Here is a 13,487-nt window from a genome sequence, read left to right on the forward strand (position 1 = left end):
TGAAATTCTTATTTGTTAAGGCTCTGAACTGGCCTGGATCCTAGCTGTCCTCTAATCCCTCTCACCCAACTCCTGTTCTTTTAGAAGTAATCACTCTGTGGTTCAGTGCTGTGGGACTTCATCCAGGCACCGTTTTAGTGTTGTAACAGACCTAAAGGAAAGTCTGTGACTTTTTTTTATCCAAGCCAGAAGTCAAGCTGTGTAATTTTCTAGAAAGCCTCTAACTTTCTAGAATTTTTTTTGCTTTGTTTTATTGACTCGGCTACTTAAAGATCTAATATTTAAAGTACTAAGATTTTTCAGTGAAAAACAGATACCATCTATACTCTAAAGTCTCACTAGGGGAAATAATTTTGTTATCCTGTCCAGTTCTTCTAAAAAGATCAATTAAGACAATTGATATTTTGCCAAGATAAATGGATTTGCCAAATCTCAATTTATAGATTTTATAAACTGTAATCTTTGATTAATATACCACAAGGAAAGATGTATTATTTTAGCTCACAAAGAGAAGAGTAAGTGACAACATGTGAGGTCCTAGTCTGTATTAGGCACTTCATGTAATTTTTATCATTTAACTTTCAGAATAATCCAAGTATTATTATGAATTTTTTAACAATGAAGAATTTATTTTGAGATTTTAATGGTCAAGTACAACTTTCAATATCTTACCGTTGGTAAATACCAGAACTATTATTTAAGCCCTTATCCTTATGATCCCCAAGCCCCCATTTTTACCACTAAGTCACGATGTATACTTGTTTATAAATTTTTAAATAAAAATCACAATTTAATATGATGCACTCAAGGACCCATATGATATATATACACATTAAATATGTATTTGCCTCTTTTGAAGACATTGAAGACATTCATTGACTTCCACTTATGAAAACATTATCCCAATAATGAATTCAAATGAAAAACATGCCCAAAATTTCTTTCAGATTTAGTGTAGAGAATTAAGATCTAGGTTGTGGAATTTGATTAATTATATAAATGAGAGCTCAAAAACTTTTAATATTTTTTCTTTTGCTTTGGCCTTCTAGGGCTCAGACTAACACTCATAATTAATTCTGCCCTCTGTTACATATTTTTTGTTTCTAATCCTATTTTTACCATAAACATGTTTATCTAATATATCCTCAAACTCTTACTGAGCATAGTTTATGTGTGAATAATGTATAAATCACCAGGGGCTCTTACTCCAGTTACTTTTTTCTTAAGATTTTAGTGAACTTGATACTTCTCAATACTCGAATACAGTAGCCATTAGCCTGTTATTTATAAGGGTCTGTTGCATTGCAAACAGCTTTCTTTTCCTCACTAGTCTCTTCCATGGAATATTTTGGGATTTAAAAAAATTAAGTGGTATCCTGGTCTTGGAGATGTTGCCTGGGTTTTTATCTTTTTTTCCTTTACACATATATAAATATATATATGTATTTTCATAATCTCACTAGCAATGATCACCTCAACTCAAAAGTTTTTATATTTATTGATAGGATATTTTTTTTGTGAAATAATTTAAATAAAAACTTCTCTCTTTATCTTACCTTCTGACTGAGTTTTAAAGTCTTTTAAAGTCATTTAAATTCATTCACACCATTCCATTCTATTATGTGATAGAAAAAATTCCCAAGAATTTGAATTTCATTTGCATTTTTCAAATAAGACCAGAATATTCTCAACTTGAAAGACTGTTGCTCCTTCCTAAAAAGAAATGTGAGAAAGAACAGCCACAATCAGGCAATTTGTCTGTACATGAATATTCTTAAGAGGCATGAGGGAAATACAAGATATTAAAAGAAGATCAATGATGCAACTCTAGTTTCCCAAGATTTGTCTTAAAGTTAACACTTACTCAAGAGACTCAGCTTCTTTTGGAAGCTAATTTAGCACTGATTTTTATAAACTTCTTTAGTCCCTAAGGCTGTGAGTCAGAAACTTAGGAGTCTCTAGAGATAAAGTTCCCTACTTCTGCTTGTTCCAAAAACCCAGTTATCCTGAGTTAACAAAAACCTTCCCCAGCCATACATTTCTTGGAATAGTTCTTGAACTATTTGATGACCTCAACATATATCGGGGCTTAAATCAGAATATGTCCAATAGTTCTCAAAAAAGTTAAACTCTCCCCAAGAATTTGTTTTTCTTCTTATTCCACAAATAATACTAGTTCAATCCTAATAAAATCCTAAAGTCATTCTACCTCTTTAAACTATTTTTATCATCCATATTTTTGTTAATTCTCAACCACACACAAATAATTTTTCTTTATACCAGTATGGATAAATTTTAATTAGAATTTGCTATTTTATATCAATAATTTTCTGTGACTTTTCAGTCTTTATTACATTCTTTTTCAACATTTGAAGAATAATCAAGGCTTTAATTTTAATATTGTTGGATAATTTAATTTGTTTTTAATATTTTGAAATTTTGTTATAATGACCATTGCTATCTGTGTATCAGGCAATCTAATCTGCTTTTCCTTCTACTGGAAATAACTTAATCTCTAGAGATGGGATTATAGAATGGAAAGATCTGAATTGAGAGAATTCTTAGTACATATGCAAAATTATTTTTCCAAACTTTAACATTTTATCACCCTGCTACTGCGGTATTTGCACAGACCATTTTTATATATTTTCTAGAACAAGAGAAGGTGTTTATTCTTTTCTATTTGTATAAAACATTACTTTGTTTTACTTTTTATTCCTATGATTGGTAGTTAGATTGACTATTTCCTTTATGTTCATTTATTATATTTTCCCTTTTATTATGCATCTATACTCTTTGCTTAACTATCTCTTGGTATTTTGATAGTTTTCCTCTTAATTTGTATGAACTCTTAATAGAGTAACACTTTTTAAATTTTCTTCAGATTTCCAGTTTGTGGTTTTCCTTCTTATTTTTGACATGCTATTTAAATTTTCATTAAAATTATCATATTATCCCTGAAAAATATGAATGAAATTTTCTTCTATGGTTATATTTGGTTTTGTTTTATCATAACTATGTTGTTTTATGTCTAATGCATAGAACAGATTGATATTTTTAAAATATTAACTAATTTTTCCAAAATACTTTATTAAAAATATGTCATGTTCTTTTCCCATTATTCATTTACCAAGTATTTTTGAGCACCTGTTATGGGGCAGGCACTATGATCAACATTGGGATGAACTTGGACGTAGTTGATAGAAAAAGACAGTTTCAAAAAATTTAAAGATAAACATGGGAAGCGTTATATCATAGGTCATAAAATTTCTATGTTTATCTGTAATTTACACCCTCTTACATTTAACATTAAATCATAAGCATTTTTTCACATATCATCAAATACTCAAGGAACATGATTATAATGCCTATATATTACAGAAGATGTTATGGAAAAGCCCAAATGAACTTTTTGACCAACCCATAGTGTTCTATTATATTCATGTTTCAAGATTTATTTAATCTGTTTTCAAATAATGGACATCTACCTTGCTTTCATTTTTTTTAATGTAAACAATGCTGCAATGACAATCCTAATTTATTCTTTAAGGGGAATGCTATATTTCATTTATTTTGGAATAATCTCAATCAAGGTAAAGATAATTGAATACATACTCTTATACAAACATACTAGTGGAATAGTCAAATCCTACATGATTGCATCTCAGATCTGGAAATCATCTTAAAATTAATCTAGTTCTAACCCTTATGAGATTACAGGAACACACCTATAGTATGGTTGATGTTCATTTTACTTCTGCCCCCCAATCCAGTGATGGTTAGAGCACTTTATTCTCTCAATAAGCACCCATTATTAGAAAGTTCTTTACATTTAACTATATATATAACTCTCTGTATGCAACTCTCACCTTTCCTTGTGGAACAAGAATAAGTATATGCTCCTTTTACATGACAGCTTTTTGAGTACTTCCAGATTGCTGTTTCTGAGTCTTTCTTGTACCAAGCTACAATATTTTAGTTCTTTCAGCTATTCCCCATGTGTTTTGTTAAAATATTTAAGAACATGTATTGCTGAAGAGAATATTTTAGGATTGTGAGATTCTCTGTGATAAATAAGGACCTCACCTATGCATTATACTTCTGGTTACTGGTTTTGCCTGATTCTACTGGAGCAAAGCATTTTCTGTCATTTAGGAGGCAGAAGAGTGAGATGGTTGAGAACATTGGATTCTGGAGTTAGACAGTTCAGCTTTGTCAGGCACTATCTCTACGACCTCAGTGAGGTCACTGCACCTCTCTAAGCCTCAGTTTCCATGTCTGTAAAATGAGGAACTTAAAAATACCTGATATTGTTATTATGAGAATTAATGAGGCAGTACATATGAAGAATTTAACATAATTATGGATGCATAGTAGGTATTCAATAAGGGTGTTTGCTCTTCTAATTATACAGATGATATATATATGCATCTTGTAATTATAAAAAGAGAATGGCTATGGAGTTGGATACACTGGATCCCAGTTTCCTGACCTGTAGATTGATGATCTTGAATAAGGTATTTAAGTTGCAGAATGAGTATTATAACTACCTTGTAAGGTTGGTATGTGATAGAGTACTTATGATTCTTCATATTTAATAGGCATTCCATAAAAGACAGTTGACATTATTATATTTGATTACTGGTCAGTGAGTCTGAGTATAGTTTGCCTACTGTTGATGTTATAAATAATCACTTTCAATTGGTTTGGGTAAATAAAACAGACATATAATCATCCTGTTTCAGTAAGCTATAAAAATCAATAGAAAGAGTATCAAAATGAATCACTACTGCCAAAAAATGGAATCTATTCCTTGATGAATTGGGGAAAATATGAATTGCTTGTATAAGATAGAACTGTATAACTTATTGAATTTAATTACACAAAGTTTTGTGAAGTCCTTTAAGGTAATTCCATCAAAATTAGAGGAGGCTTGTTTTTCTTGATAAGTATATTTAAGTCAGTTTACCTCAGCAGGTACATTGGCAGACCAAAAAGCTGTGGGAGAAACAAAAATGAGTAATGCATAGCTCATAAGCCATGAGCTCCTGAGTGAAGTGGCATTTCTACAACAACTTCCTAACTGGTCTCTCAGATTTCACTCTTGCCTTCCTTCAATATATTCCCAGACAATGGTATGGTGGATCTTCTTAAAATGTGATACAGATAACACCATTACTCTGCTTACCACCTAATATGTCATCCCAGCTGGGTTTCTAGTCTGATTCATTGTTGCCTATGCCTTACTTGTCAAATATACCTTTTAATATCATCCCTTGTCAGAGCCCGGTTTCACATTCATACTAAACTGGGAAATGGCCATTACTGGATATCTTCTGAGGGCTATCTAGTAGACAGTGAAATTTATCTCAAGATGAGAGAAGATGCTGCTGCAGTACGACTATGTGCTCTCTGCTTTCACGTGCAGCACAGGTTCTTGTAAAACAAAGTGAAACAATATTTGCAAGAAGCAGTGCTCATATTTTCAAGGGTTAGAGCTGTCACTCCCATGCTCATATTTGGGTGTTTCATTTGCATCCAGGGCTGAGGTAGCACATTCTACTTCTCCTGAGACTTTGGGTAGAGTAGGGGTGAGTGAAGTACAGGGTATGGCAGGAATATAGGAGTTGGCAGGTCAGCATGGCCCAGTTCCCTTCCCACTGCAGATGCGTGTGTTGAATGCCAGAGGGACAGTTACTGATCAGTTTTTTAGTTGTGATGAGTGATAGGTAATGTTAAAAATGATATATTTATTTGAGACTTTCAAATTTGAGTCCTCTAAAGTTACTTGCAAATTGTAACAAAGCAAAGATAAAGTGGTTTGATCAACCCTAGTGCCCTTGCTCACATTTGCAGTATATTTCATAAAAATAATTCTCTCAGTGGATCCTCTCATGGATATCTACCATGTAGCTACTGTTAGAAACCTTGGGCATCTATATATTAAAATTTCTGTAATAGATGCTTACATATCTAGGTAGTTTGTTCATCTGTATTTTCCAAAAAGGAATGCTGATTAGGTTGCACACCTTTATTACTATTTTTATTTATTATTAACATTTAATTTATTATTTTATTATTGTTGTTATTTACTTACCATTCATTGTTTATTTGCCACTTATCTCTAATTTCCTTTCTTAGAGTTAGGATATTCCCTTTTAGGCATCATAAGGCTCTCCCTTTTGTGATGCTGGTGACTACAGAACCATGCCTCTCTTTCTACCTTTTGAATGGCTACTTGCCTCTGCTTTTAGTGGTTCTACTTCTTTCTTCCCTAAAAAGTTGGGTGCAGTTAGTAATGGTTGTTCAGCTTTTCATATATACTGCATAGATATTACCTATAATATCCACATCAAAAATTTCACCATCTACAGCCTCACACTGAATGCTCATCAGTAGTGTTTAAATTTGTATCTTCATATACTAGCTAGATGCTATCAACCTGGTGATCTACTATCATCACAAAAAAACCTGGTTATAGTTGCACTCTTGCTATTCCTCCAGTTCCTTGATTTTTTAAAGCTAAGACCCTTTCTCTAGAGTGAGAGAAGTGCTGTAAAATGTGGACAAATGAGCTAGTATATTTAATCTTCACAAAGGATCAGAAAGCTGAGGTTCAGAGAAGTTATATTACTTGCATAGGCTATAGATTAGTAAGGTAGATATGGACATGAGATTCCAATCTAAAAAGTTTGGCTGCACATGCAGTCTCATAACCAGTAATGTTTTCTGCCTCCCTTGATAAACTAAAAATTCTCACACCCTAAAAATTCCCCTTCCTTAAAGTGCATCACACTGACAACCCATGACCCTAGGTTTATTCAGCAGTTTTCTGGTTATTTAAAACACTTTGTTCCTGGTGATTACTGTCTGTTACTTGTAAGTACAGGGGTATCAGCGAGTTTCCCAAGAGCCTGATGCTATACTGGGCTCAAGACAAAGTCAAGTATTATCCACTCTTTTTCATGGCCTTTGCCATAATCACTGAGCACTTGGTCATCATTGTCTCCTGAAATCACCTATATATCCAGTTAACTGCTTTGGAGAAATTACAAGGTTAAATCCATTTAGAATATTTTAACTTTCTTGCCTTCTATTATGTTTAGATTAATTCTCCTGATTTAGATACAACTCGGCTTCAGAATATTTTCTTCTGACTAGTAGGCAATAGAGGAAATAATATGTCTCTATAGTAAAGACCATGGTTTGAAAACTAGCTTTCCCACTTAGAACCTGTATGATCTTATCTTCTATGAATCTTAATCTCTTCACCTATAAATTAAGAGCAAGGAAATATACCTTTTAAGATTACTGTGAAGATTTAGTAAGAAGTAATAAGATGTGATATATAGCACAATACCTTGCATATTGGCATTGCATTCAAATTCTCTAGATAGTTCCTTATCTCTATCTTCCTTTTTGTTTTCTTCCTTCTCTCTTCCTTATGAAGCCAAGTTTCCTAAACGAATTCTAGTAGGAACATCTCCCTCAAAAAACTGTTTTCTTTTCTGTATCTAGTAAATTTTAATTGCAGTGTTTAATTATATTTCATTTCTTAGCAAGGTTGATATTGAAAATATTTTACAAAGACTATGGAACAGCTACCAATTAATCAGAATGGATACTAACTATAAACAACCAGTACAGTTATACCAGTGGGTATAAGCTCAGGTCTGGTTTTATGAGGTTTTAATTTTTTGGTTGTAATTTTTTCTCTGATCTATAAGCAAAGCTGAAATTTAGCTAGCACATTACTATGGCCACACTGATTATTTATGGTAGGCATTCATTCTGACTTAATGGAGCACTTGCCATAGACATTGTTAACTATTTTGAATTTCAGTGGTACTCATTAATCATTTAGAAGTGTGTTTTAATTATCTCAGGCTATGGAGCTTTTTAATTAATTAATTACTTTTAATTTAATTGAGAGAATAGGGACTGTTTAATATAATTTCACTGAAATTTGCTGATTCTTGCTCTCAGCCTAACAAAATATCAATTTTTATACCTGTTCCACATGTTATTTAGGGTAATGTGTATCCCATAATAGTTGGGTTGTTAAAGTTTGTTAATCATTTTATTCAAATCAAAAACTTTCCACATCTGATTGTGACTTCAGATATTCTACCTTTCTGGAATCAGGTATTCTGTAAAGTTGGGGAAATAGTAGCACCTTGAAGAGTTTTCATGAGGATTCAATAATACGATCTTGGTGAATTGTTTTGGAAACTGTGTACCTTTCTGAAGTTATTTCTTCCATTCATTTATTTATGCATTAATTCAACAAATTTATAGAAGTAGCATACTCTGGTGCCAGGTATGGAATTTAGGTGGGTGCTAGGTATGTGTTGGTAAAAGAAAAGGGTTATTTTTTTTTTTCTTTCTCTCAAGGTCCTCAGTTTATCCCTTCTCACATGTATTTCAGGATTTGGTGAACTACTCAATGTTTTCTTTTCATACAGTCGTATGATAATCATTATTTGTCATTTTAGAGCATACTAAAGAGGTTTCCATAATCTACATTTTAGACACAAGGAAGGAACTGTAAAGGAAATGCAAATCCCTTGCCCAATACCTGTTATTCAATTGTGTATGGAAATGACAATCTGACCAAATCTATTGCTTATGCTCCATCTGATTCACTACGTTTCTCAAGCAGAGAATTGCGTATTTTATTATTTTTAAAGATACCTCAAGACAAAGTAAAGACTTAGCAGGCAGGGCTATTTATTTACCAGGAGTAAAAGCTGAGTGACAGATTCAAACCTCTGAGGAGGTGGCACTGGTAGGCTACTGGTTTTGGCTTATAGAAAAGAAGAAATAAAAACTGAAACCAATACTGGAAGCAACTAAGGATTTGCCATTGTTGTGGTGAAGAACCATAGCTGGAGTGATGCTGACATGAACAGAAAGTTAATAGGGAGGGTCAAATCCCTTAATCCTCATCCAACCTTCCATTTTCTTGCCAGCAACTCTTTTGGAAGAATTTAACAGAAGCTGGCTAGCAAAGGAGAAATGTGGTTTTCAGTGTCTCAACCCTAACTCACAAAGAAAAGCGAATTTGAAGCTGGGAGACAATAGTTTAATAGCATCAAAATTACTCTGTAAAAAAGTAAGGATGAAAATCTTGTGTCTACTCAAAGCTTTATGATCTATTAAAGTACACTGAGCAGTAATAAAAAATCATCAATGTTTATTGGATATTTAGGGGGTTCTAGGCACTACTTAGTGCTGAGCATGAATTAACTTATTTAATATTACGAAGAAATAGTAATTACCTGTTAGCAAGAAAGGAAGATATTAAGGGCTTACTTTTATAATTTAGAAGTAGTTATAGTCTTTTACTTTAGATGTGTATTCTATATTTCACCTCTCATTGACTCCTCAAAGGGCTAGAAGAAAGGAGTGCTTTCTTCTATTGACATATCTGACTCAATTCCTTCAATGGAAATGGGGTTTCCATTTCTCACTTTGGCACCAATGCAATGTCTACACTCTTCAGACAATAGAGATTATCTCAATTTGGGGCTATCTTTCTCTTATCCTCCAACCCCCAAAACCCTGTAGCTCTTCAATTCATTGAACAACTTGACTCTCTTTTGCCACTTCTTATCCTCTTATTGAAATTGTTGTCAGTTACCAGTTCTATCTAGTTCTCCTTCCACTTAGAAGCTGTGTGATTCAATGCAGGGTAAGAAAGAAGTCCTTATTATGACCTGGTCTCTTCTCAAAATCCAAGAGGAATTCTCTGCTACCATGTCACCTCTATTTTATTGGGTTAAAACTTAGGGCGCATTACTAGGGGACTCTTTCAACTTAATCTCATTATGTACCAAATCCAGAAAAGTTATGGTATATGATAAATAAAACCTCTTCCTCTACATTATGATACACATTATATAAAAAATAAAAGGTAGTAATTTATGAAGGGAGATCGTATGACAAAATGTCAATATAGTTAACTTATAAAATATTGTATTGAATTAGATATCTTTTTGAAGAACCACTGTTACCTCAGATATGACAGATATACATTTATTTCTATGTTTATACATGATGTGGTTCATTTATTTATGAAAAATATTTATTGAGCACCTATTATATGTCAAGTCCTTGTCTATGTCTTTGAGGTGTTGTAGGGTAATAAGTTCCTACTCACCATATAAGAGAGCTTCATGTCTTGGTGGACATAAATAGTAAATAAATGAACAAATTAAAAGTAAATATATGATATATGTGCTAGTTGATAATGACTTTGAATAATTAACAATGTACTTATTTTAGGTTACAAAGTGCCTTCTATTTTTTTATTTTTGATATATTTATTTATTTATTTTTGCCTGCGTTGGGTCTTCGTTGCTGCACACGGGCTTTCTCTAGTTGCAGCAAGCGGGGGCTACTCTTTGTTGTGGTGCGTGGGCTTCTCATTGCGGTGGCTTCTCTTGTTGCAGAGCACAGTCTCTAGGCTCGTGAGCTTCAATAGTTGTGGCACACGAGCTCAGTAGTTGTGGCTCATGGCTCTAGAACGCAGGCTCAGTAGTTGTGGCACACGGGCTTAGTTGCTCCGTGGCATGTGAGATCTTCCTGGACCAGGGCTTGAACTCGTGTCTCCTGCATTGGCAGGCAGATTCTTAACCACTACGCCACAGGGAAGTCCCAAAGTGCCTTTTAGAACACCTTTTGCCTTTATTATTTTCTAAAGGTTTAAGAGTGATTATGTTTTCCTGGGGCTTCCTAAGTGATTTTCAACATATTCCCTTTCCATAATAGTATTTTTTAAAACCACGAGCAGTGGTTTTAATTTCTGCAGTTAGAACAAAAACTAGTAGTAACAGCAGCAACCAAAATATTTTTATCATATAGTTTTTTTAAACTTTTAATTTTATATTGGAGTATAGTTGATTAACAATGTTGATTTAGCTTCAGGTGTACAGCGAAGTGATTCAGTTATACACATACATGTATCTGTTCTTTTTCAAATTCATTTCCCATTTAGGTTGTTATATAATATTGAGCGGAGTTCCCTGTGCTACCTAGTAGGTCCCTGTTGGCTATCCATTTAAAATATAGCAGTGTGTACATGTCAATCCCAAACTCCCTATCTATCCCTTCCTCCCACCCTTACCCCCAGTAACCAGAAGTTTTTCTCTATGTCTGTGAGTCTCTGTTTTGTAAATGAGTTCATTTGTATCATTTTCTTTTAGATTCTGCATATAAGTGATATCATATGATATTTCACTCTCTCTGTCTGACTTATTTCACTTAGTATGACAATCTCTAGGTCCATCCATGTTGCTGCAAATGGCATTATTTCATTCTTTTTAATGACTGAGTTAATATTCCATTGTATATATGTAGCACATCTTCTTTATCCATTCATCTGTCAATGGACAAAACTCTTAGAGGAAAACATAGGCAGAACATTCTCTGAAATATCTTTTTCAATCCATCTCCCAGAGTATTAGAAATAAAAACAGAAATAAATGAATGGGACCTAATTAAACTCAAAAGCTTTTACACAGCAAAGTAAACCATAAACAAAATGAAAAGACAACCCACAGAATGGAAGAAAATATTTGCAAATGATATGACCGACAAGAGATTAGTCTCCCAAAATTACAAACAGCTCATGTGGCTTTAATATCTTTGAAACAAACAACCCAATCAAAAAAATGGGCAGAAGACCTAAATAGACATTTCCCCAAAGAAGACATACAGATGGCCAAGAAGCACATGAAAAGATGCTCAACATCACTAATTATTAGAGAACTTCAAATCAAAACTACAATGAGGTATCACCTCACACCAGTCAGAATGGTTATCATCAAAAAATCCACAATCAATACATGCTGGAGAGTGTGGAGAGAAGGGAACGCTCCTACACTGTTGGTGGGAAGGTAAGTTGGTGCAGCTACTATGGAGAACAGTATGGAGGTTCCTTAAAAAACTAAAAATAGAGCTACCATATGATCCTGCAATCCCAATACTGGGCATATACCCTGAGAAAAACATGGTCAGAAGGGATACATGCACCCCAGTGTTCACTGCAGCACTGTTTACAAGATCTTATAGTTTGGAATGACACGTGGTGAATTTGTTTTCACATGGTAATTTTCTCTATTTGAATTTTGTGTCTGTAGCAGCTTTGAATACTGAGTCTCATAGTGTAAATCAGTACTCATATTCCATCAGAGAAGTTTTTCCTACCCAGCATGCTCTTCACAGCAGCCTTTATATCCTTATTCCTCAGAGTGTAGATGAGAAGATTGAGCATGGGGGTCATCACTCCATAGAAGAGGGAGATGAAGGCCTCAATGATGTCGTGATTATCTGTACCAACAGAGCTTTTAGACTTGGGCTTTGCATACATGAAGAAGATGGTTCCATTGAATATAATCACCACTGTGAGGTGGGCTGAACAGGTGGAAAAGGCCTTACGTTTTCCTTCCGTGGAAGGGATCCTCAGAATAACGGCAACAATAAAAATGTAAGAGATGGAAATTACTAACAATGGAATAACTGGAACAATCAGATTTGAGCCTCCCATTCTGATCACATTAATTGAAATATCAGCACAGGTCAATTTTAGGATAGCCAGAATTTCACAGGCAAAATGATTAATGACACTGTTAGCACAGAATGGTAATTGCATTGCAAGAGATGTCTGCACCACTGAGTCAACAATCCCAGCGACCCAGGATCCAGCCGCCATGGGCACCTAAGCACCTTTGCTCATGATGACAAGGTATCTCAGTGGGTAGCAGATGGCCACATAGCAGTCAAGTGCCATCATGCCTAGAAGCAGACACACTGTAGCCCCATGGCAAAAGAGAGAAACATTTGTACCATGCATCCAGAGAAGGAAACCCTTTTCCTTACTGTCAGAAATCTGTCAAGAATTAATGGGGCAGAGGAGCTTGTGTATCAAATGTCCAGAAAGGAAAGATTACAGAGGAAGAAATACAAGGGGGTGTGCAAATGAGAATCATAGATGATTACAGAGATAAGGACTCCCTTTCCTAGGAGGATCATCAGGTACATCCACAGAACTAGCACAAAGAAAACTGTCTGGAACTTTGGGTGGGCAGAAAGCCCAACCAGGACAAGTTCTGTCAACGTGGAATCATTGGTCTTTCCCATATTGCATGTATCCTTTCTCCAACAGCACTCTATGGATGATAGAACAGATATTAGTTAATACAGTGTCTGCAAGAGCTCCTCTTTCAATAATCATATTCTTTGTTACTATAGTTCTGCGTTTGGATGCAACAGCATAACTCTGGGACAAATTTCTTACTGTAAACCCAGGCCACTAGAACAGGAATCCTAACCTGATTTTCTCAGGGTTAAGAGAGAACACATTTGATTATAGGATGTTTGGGTCCCAAACCAGTTTATTGCCGTTTCTACTTGTTCTACCTGTTAACACATTGACTGCAAATCAGTGATCTATAGTCTGGGTGCAGCAGGCAGATACGCTTTGT

The 13,487-nt window shown here is 34.4% G+C and overlaps 1 protein-coding gene across 1 annotated transcript; it reads right to left on the reverse strand.

The window, feature by feature from the left end:
* Nucleotides 1-12,181: 12,181 nt before the first annotated feature.
* On the reverse strand, nucleotides 12,182-13,143 carry OR13C8 (olfactory receptor family 13 subfamily C member 8). The gene is given in 2 exon segments (XM_068553078.1): nucleotides 12,182-12,819; nucleotides 12,822-13,143. Coding segments are annotated over 2 exon segments (960 nt in total).
* Nucleotides 13,144-13,487: the final 344 nt, after the last annotated feature.

Source organism: Eschrichtius robustus, chromosome 10, assembly GCF_028021215.1.
Source record: "Eschrichtius robustus isolate mEscRob2 chromosome 10, mEscRob2.pri, whole genome shotgun sequence".
In the NCBI taxonomy this organism is placed as follows: domain Eukaryota; kingdom Metazoa; phylum Chordata; class Mammalia; order Artiodactyla; family Eschrichtiidae; genus Eschrichtius; species Eschrichtius robustus.